General features: G+C 38.3%; 1 protein-coding gene across 3 annotated transcripts in view; it reads left to right on the top strand.

Moving 5' to 3' along the window:
* atp9b (ATPase phospholipid transporting 9B) overlaps positions 1 to 4,346 on the top strand; it is a 46,615-nt gene extending 42,269 nt beyond the window's left edge. Inside the window, exons 26-30 of one of the 3 annotated variants that reach the window (XM_072448137.1) lie at positions 101 to 209; positions 282 to 339; positions 1,853 to 2,056; positions 3,352 to 3,384; positions 4,172 to 4,346. In XM_072448137.1, the coding sequence (XP_072304238.1) occupies positions 101 to 209; positions 282 to 339; positions 1,853 to 2,056; positions 3,352 to 3,384; positions 4,172 to 4,308 (541 nt within the window). In that variant the 3' untranslated portion in view covers positions 4,309 to 4,346. The remainder of the gene's footprint in view (positions 1 to 100; positions 210 to 281; positions 340 to 1,852; positions 2,057 to 3,351; positions 3,385 to 4,171) is intronic. The other 2 variants (XM_072448139.1, XM_072448138.1) reach the window with 2 other exon arrangements.
* The last annotated feature ends 3,563 nt before the right edge of the window (positions 4,347 to 7,909 follow it).

The raw sequence follows: 7,909 nt of genomic DNA on the forward strand, positions 1-7,909 counted from the left end.
AAACAGTGAATTTGATTGCAGCCCTATTTACTAATAATGTTCATTGGTTGTGTGTTTGTTCTTCCTGTATCTGTCTTGAGTTGATCTGTCTGTTCTGCAGTTATGCAACCATCTACACCATGTTCCCTGTGTTCTCCCTGGTCCTGGATCAGGACGTTAAACCTGAGATGGCCCTGCTTTACCCTGAGCTGTACAAAGACCTCACAAAGGTCTGCACTCACAGCCAAAGTCTCTATAGCATCAGTAACAGGAATATTCACTGTGACGTTTCTCTGTTTCAGGGCCGATCGTTGTCTTTTAAGACCTTTCTCATTTGGGTTTTGATCAGTGTTTACCAAGGTAAGAGTTACAGAGTACTGTTTAAAGCAGGAAGCCACTTTTACCCTTTTCTTACTACATAAAAGCCGCTCTGACAACATTATAGCAACAAAATAGCTTTAAATAAAATAACCGAACTGCATACTAATAAATCTATTTCTCTGCTGTTGTCCTCTACAGTTATTTACCAGTTTGGCTTTGTGCTTTTATAATTAATACTCCCCTCGTCAAACTGTGTCTATGGCAGTTTCTCAGTATCTTATGTTACGAGGCCCAGACACTTGTACATTTGCACTATTGTCCGTTCAGTAAATCGATATTTCAGTGACCGCTAAGCCATGCCGCGCGAAAAAGTCGGATCTATGCCTCCGCTGGACCGTGACTTCCTGACAAAACCAGCTTTTTTAATTAAAGACCCCCAAAAAATGACCGCGGCACCGCTCGGACGGTGGGAGCAGGAACGAGCGGGAGAAAATGAGAAACACCGGCAAATATGAAGGCTTCATTTAATAGGGTTTGAGTCGCAGGAATTCGCCGTATGAAGAGGCAATTATGCGATCAGTTATAGACTATTAGGTCCAATTTGTGGAGCGTAATGACGAATGTGAGGGATCAGGATACACCGGGCCCCAAGACCAGTGACGGCAGACGCACAGAGCAGAGGCAGAGTTTATATGACGTGTAGTTGTAATGTAACTGTAACTTATGGCTAACGCTATAAGCACAGATCGTGTTTCCAGTGTGTGAATGGTGAGAATTGGATGTCCAGTTTACATCATGTGCAGCAGGTTTTAATGGTTCAGAACTGGAAACTAAACCTGTCCTGACTAAACCAAGTCCACATCCGCTCTATTTAGGACCAAATAACAATAAAGTGTGAACGTAAATATATTAATTATGATGAAAACGTGTTTTTATATATTTTTTTTTCGTTTGCATGTTTTTGTTTTGTTTTATTGTTTTCCTTTTTAGGTTTTGTTGTTGTTGTTTTTTTGCCGTAATTGTAGATCTTCAATGTGTTTTACTTTTTTAAACGATAGTGACAACTTGATATCACAAAAGATGCATTTAGTATGAAGTAATTATGCTTTAAAATTCACTTTGTTGCACTATTTTTTTATTAACTAGGGCTGCAATGATTAATCAGAATAATTTTGACTTGTCAACTATTATAATAATCATATTTTTATCATTATAATCTGTTATCTGGACTGTTCAGACTCTGAAACACATGCCAAAAGACATTTTATAACAAAACAGTGACACAATTAAATCAAAACTTCAAAAAAGAATAAGTAAGTTCAGATTTTCATCAAAAATACACTATTTTTTGTATTTCTTCTCTATTATGAAGCCTTCAGTCATCATATTTCAACCATTATTTGGTTAAAAATGTAGAAAATATTTATGTACAACAGAAATAATCGTTGACTTCTAAAATAAATGTTAGCTTCAGCCCAATGACCATAACTAAGTCTCAGGCCTCTATGTTAGTGCTGACCAGTCTCAGTGACCTTGTCTGTGGCGCCCCCAGGTGGAATCCTGATGTACGGCGGCTTGGTGCTGTTCGAGTCGGAGTTCGTCCACGTCGTGGCCATCTCCTTCACGGCGCTCATTCTCACCGAGCTCCTGATGGTGGCGCTTACCATCCGCACGTGGCACTGGCTCATGGTCCTGGCCGAGTTCTTCAGTCTGGGCTGCTACCTCGCCTCGCTCGCCTTCCTCAACGAATACTTTGGTACGTTTAAAGGTGTATTTTTAGTTCGAGGAAAAGAGAAGATGAGGTAAAAGAGACGTTATTTGTCCCAGAAAGTGGAAATGTTTGTGTTTTATCTCAGAGTACAAGAACAACAGGAGAATATAGAGAAATGGCTATTAAAAAGGGACTAAATCTAACCATTTAACTCGATTTGATTCGGTTTGTTGAACTTTATCATTATTTATAACACATATTAACGTTATGGATTTCAGTCTTTTCAACTTACAACAATCACGTCTTTGGGTTGAAAAATTGCCACCACTTTGTAATTACCGAGTCTATCCACATGAAACAGTACAAATAATCAAAGAGATATTAATCATAAACCAGGTCAACAAATATGCAATTAAACAAACAAATCCACAGATAAAGCGCCTGTGACAGGTTTTTACGATGTTCTAATTCTGACTGTATTTGGTGTATTTAAACCTGTTGCACATGTACATTATAGTTTCACATCAATCGAGCAGGTATTTGTGGAGAAAATGTTGAAAAATCTGTAGAAAATGACAGGAAGTGACATCACACCAGGGACACTTATTCTAGTCAAAGTTTATGCATAATTAACACAAATAAACATGTTTTTTTGACTCTTTAAACATCAGTTCAACTAAAGTCGCTCATCTATTTTCATTTGTCAATTTAAAAAATATGTTGAGTTTTCTCGTGTGATGTCATCAATTACAAACAGGAAGTCTAATCATAAACCTAAAACATGTGCTGTTCTGTGATAACATTTTCATAATTTTTAGCTAAATATATTTATCTTAACAGCATTTTAGCCCAATGAGTCGTCCAAACTGTCCGTGGCACTTAAAACCATAGCAACAGACCTGCCCCGCTCAGTTTTAAACATCTAGAATGAAGAGTGTATAAATATTAAAATGAACCGTGTTAAACTAGATCATTTCTAAACCTGGGAATTGTGTTAAGTTTATAAACTGTTGCATGTTCTCCACTTTCACACCAAACTAATGTGTTTTCTTTGGATTGTAACAAGATCAAATGTTATTGACTCTTGGATGATGCCACTTTTCTTCTGTCAGTTATTTAGCATTTTCCTCAGACATTATACAAAGGGAAACACTCATATTATTAATCTGTATTTACTTGTATGTTTTGTCTGACTGTGTCCACTTAAAACACTTAATCTAACTTCTCCCTGACTGCACTTGACACTCACATTCACACGTGTCCCTGTTCTTCTTCTTCTGTGTTGCCCTCACACTCTTTCACACGTGTCTGTTGTCGTGCGCCGGACACGCCGGACACAGGGATAGGCCGAGTGTCCTTCGGAGCGTTCCTCGGTAGGTTGGACCACTGCCCGCGTGTTTGTGGGTGTTTCTGAGCTCGTTCCGTTGGCCTTGTCTCTCTCTGTGTTTGTCAAGATTCATCTTCTGTTCAGTGCTTGGATTTTTACCATTGAAACCGTTGACGTAATGAGCCGTTTGCATGTTAAAAACTCGCTTCACTCGCACGTTGTTTTGTCCATTTGACCATCATCGCATTAAGTTTACGTACGTTACTGATACTTCAATGTTCTTTCAAGATAAAAGCTGCAATAAACAACAGAATACAACCCAAAACAAAATGGAAACGTCCAGATAATAGTATGTGTTGTTTTTAGCATCACAGTTAGTTTTCTTTTATCTTTATTTTCAGACCAAATTAGTTTTGAACGTATTTATTGACAGGTTAAAAGGGGACGTACCCAATGTTTGAACGTAAATAAAGTAAAGACTGTTTTAAAAGCAGCTACTTGGGTGAAAATGTGACTGCAGTGCGCTGTTTTTCCATCTGATCTTGGAGCGTTTTAGACTTCACAAAGCAGGAAGTGCGCACCGTTAGCATGCTAGTTGTTGTTAGACGGCAAAACTCCCTCTGAAAGTTGTGAAAAGCACTCTTAAACTCATCGCGGTGGATAATTAGCGTGCATGTACAATACAGCGTTTTTCTTGTATTCTTTTTCACAATTGTGGTCATATCGGGTCCAATGAAGGTTTGTGGCATCTTAAGCGGGTCAATTCTGCACGTAATCCTCCAAACGCCTCTTTAAAAATGCCTGTAAATCACCTGCACTTTTGTCATTTTCAGACCTGTCCTACATCACGACTTGGCCTTTTCTGTGGAAAGTGTCTGCGATCACGCTGGTCAGCTGTCTTCCCCTCTACATCATCAAATATCTCAAACGCAAATTCTCCCCTCCCAGTTACTCCAAGCTCTCGTCCTGAGCCAAACCAGCGCCGCCGCGTTTGACTGACGTTTATTTATCGTTTTTTGCTTTTGAACGTTGCACTTTTGGAGCGGGAGTCACGGACAATTCGACCCTGTGGACGAGGACCAATCAGAGAGCTGGGATTAAGTCATGTGATCTGGATGTAAAACCGTTTTTTGAATTACTTGAACAGGAGCACATGTCGTTGAGTTCAAATGAGCTCAAGTCTGGGCTGCAAAAGGAGACAATTTAGCCTTTTTGGTTGATCAACATTTACAGCGATTTTTATACTTTGGACTTTTATATGTGGCGTTTTTTAAGCGTTGATTTTTTGTTTTTTTAGCACAAATTGCTGCCCTGTCTTTTTTACAGTGTTGCATTTAAGGACTCATGGGACATTTTGACCTTTTTGTTTGGTTATTAATGTACATAAAGCCATTTTACTCTGCTACAATCAACCTCAAAGTACTGGACACAAATGGATTTACCAAAAATACAACCGCTTCCAATATTCAAGTCTTTACACTGTTGTTTTGGACAGATTTGAATTGACGTTTTTTTGTATTCGCTGCTCGTCTGTACGTTTAGCACAAACCGTGGCTTCGTGCGGCGTTCGAGGACACGTCGCAGCACGTTCTGTCGGTGTAAACGAGGAAATATGATCCGGCGTGAATGGTTTTAACATTTGCACAGTTTGTTTTGGGTTTATTTCTGTGGAGGTTTTGCACTGACCGTCTTTTTATTAGTTCTGAACGACTGGAAGACAAAATGTGTTTGTTTGTTCGGGTTTTCCTGCCTATTTTTTGTCAGTGAAGCTTTTGTTTCGCTCAGATTAACTTCACAGGGCCAAATGTGAAAAAGTAGTTCCTCGTTGCGACTGTGCCGACGTTAGCTAGCCGGTTAGCTAACGGCAGTTGGAGATTTAGGACAATTCAACTGACGCACGACAATTCATTTCAATTCATTTCCTCAACAAACTGACTCAGAAACGTCTTGGTTAATGAGAGATTTTCTTGTTCTGGTCGTTTAATCATGAAACTCAAGAGAACGGAGACGGCGCGATGCTAAGCTAACCCATTTGATTGGTAAATGTGGGCGTGGCTGCGGCGTTCCTGTTGTTTATCTGGTTTTCTACAACGGTCTACTTGATTTTTTTCTTTTTAGATGTCGAGCACAACATGATTATACATTTATCATCAGATTGTTGCAGCGCGTTCACGTTTTAGTTGTGACTCTCGGGGCTAAACTCAACTTCAGAGCGTCGTTTTGTCGCCTGCACAACCTCCAACTACAGCTGAAGAAGAAGAAGAAGCACTCACACTTTCTCTTTTGTGTTGTAATTATTCACTCAAAGCCACATTTGGTAGTCGACACCAGCGTGTTCATTTAAAACCACCTTTAGATAAATAAATTCATAATCTAATGTTGACTTTTCTAGCCGAGCGTCCGTTATCTGTTCTCCTTCTTGGATGACTTCAACATCACCATGGAGACGGGTTTGGATAAAGTGACACAATGCACCTTTAAAGTCCCAAAAATACACCGCGATGCAGCTTCAACAATTGCCATAACAACCGTTTGAGCTGTACACTGCAGGAAAATATTGCCCGCACATTAATTAAATCATTCATTCTCACGTTTAGATTCATTACATTATTATTCATTTTAGATGATTTGACTTATAAAATAAATATATTTTTTCTCCAAAACAATTTTATTTTAAAAGTTCTGTCATAATTATTGTTCATTTTATTTGTCCCCAATATTTACAAATACCGTTTTTTTTCCGGAGTATAAGTCGCACCAGAAAAATGCATAATAGAGAAGAAAAAAACATATATAAGTCGCACTGGAGTATGAAATGCTGTTGCAAGTGTGGAAATAACAAATAATATCACATATAAGTCGCTCCCGAGTATAAGTATACAAGTATAAATATAACTTATAGTCTGGAAAATACGGTATCTGTAGTTTATGATGACTTCAAATGACCACACGCTTATTTACGGACTCAATTATCCAGTTAATGGTGTGACACGGTGATAGAAAAGTCTCATAATGACCCAACATTGAATAAAAAAAATCCTGGAGGCCCTTGAACGCACCATTGGACCAGCGCTCCGTAGCAACCGCTCGACGACACGCGCGGCTTTGATTGTAACTGCAGGTTTTTTTGAGTATCTTTTGGCTTTTCGTGTTCCACATTCCTCACGTTTGTGCCTCTTCGGTGCTTTTCCACGTCTTCGTACTCTTCAGTATTGAAACGCTCCTGGTTAAATGTGTCACTCCAGCTGGTATTTAATTGAGGTTTAAGTGTGTGATGAGATATGACCCACCAAAGTGCTGAAATATAAAGTATAAAGTGCTTTTTTTGTGTCATTTCACACTTTCCTGATGCTTAAACCTCAACTAAGACGTGTTTTGGCACTTTTCTGTTTTGAATCAACTGCTTTTGCATTTTTTTTCCATTCTAAACGACACACAATAATCAACTGTTCTATATTTTCAATGACATTCAAGACATTATGAATATTTTGAATACTGTATACGTGTCATCATTGTGGAACTTTTTAGCTGAATCAAAAAGTGCCCATCACCAGAAAAGTTCCGTAGCTCGACTTTCATTTTCTCGCAGCACAATCCAGTTTGAACTTTGCCTCGTACAAAATGGACTTTAAATGAACTGGAAATGTCGTCGTTGAATGAGTTTTGTATCGTTCGCTCTCGCACACTGGGCAGTCTGCTCCGTTGTCCAAGGCACATAAAGGTATTATTCTTAACCTGCAATTGAATAAAGTTTAACGGTTTATTGTGGCACAAAGTGTAGCTGCGCTGAAAGCCCAACGTTGGATGTAGTTTTTTGGGGGGGATTTTTTAAAAGCCGATGTAAATGTGTGTTTTCTTATCCGTGTCGTTTGTCTCTGGCGGTTGTACAAAGCTGCTTTTCATTGTCTGTTATTTATATCAATGTTCTGGAGAAATAAAGCTGAAGGTGAGAACTGATGATGACGTTTATTTTATCGAGGGACCAGCAGATGGCGCCACAGAGCAAAGGTGAACTTAAGTATTGAGCTTTGCAGTAAAAATGCTATTAAATGGTCATAAAGTTAAGTATAAGTTGTGATAAATGAATTTTGAATAGGAGAAAAGTCAAATTAATATCTATTGAACACGTAAAGGTCCAAAATTGTGCATTATTCAGGTCTTTTGTACCAGCTTTGCCCACTTTAATCCACAACATTTCACTTATTACAGCGAATATCCAAGCAAAACAAGTAAAGTAATTATATTTTTAAAGATACATGGTATGTTTCCCCCCCCATGTACTTAATATTGAACTATGAACATAAGTAGATCATTTACTTGTTAAGTTCGTTGTAAACCTCAATATTGATTTCAAACAACTAAACAATAGAAACGAGCCCATTTTTCTTTTATCATTTTAGTTTTTTTCAGTTTTAAATACAAAATAGAACATAAATGTGCAACCAGAGAGAACAGAAAAGGGGGAAAGACAGACATCCAAAGAAAATGATGGAACTTGCTGGAAAAGAAATATTTTTATTTTCTGTGGTTTTATTTTTGAAAAGTAGCTCCAAACATGATTGTGATGTGTT

Source organism: Eucyclogobius newberryi, unplaced genomic scaffold, assembly GCF_026437365.1.
Source record: "Eucyclogobius newberryi isolate DKJ021-1_F unplaced genomic scaffold, fEucNew1.0.hap1 SCAF_16, whole genome shotgun sequence".
NCBI lineage: Eukaryota > Metazoa > Chordata > Actinopteri > Gobiiformes > Gobiidae > Eucyclogobius > Eucyclogobius newberryi.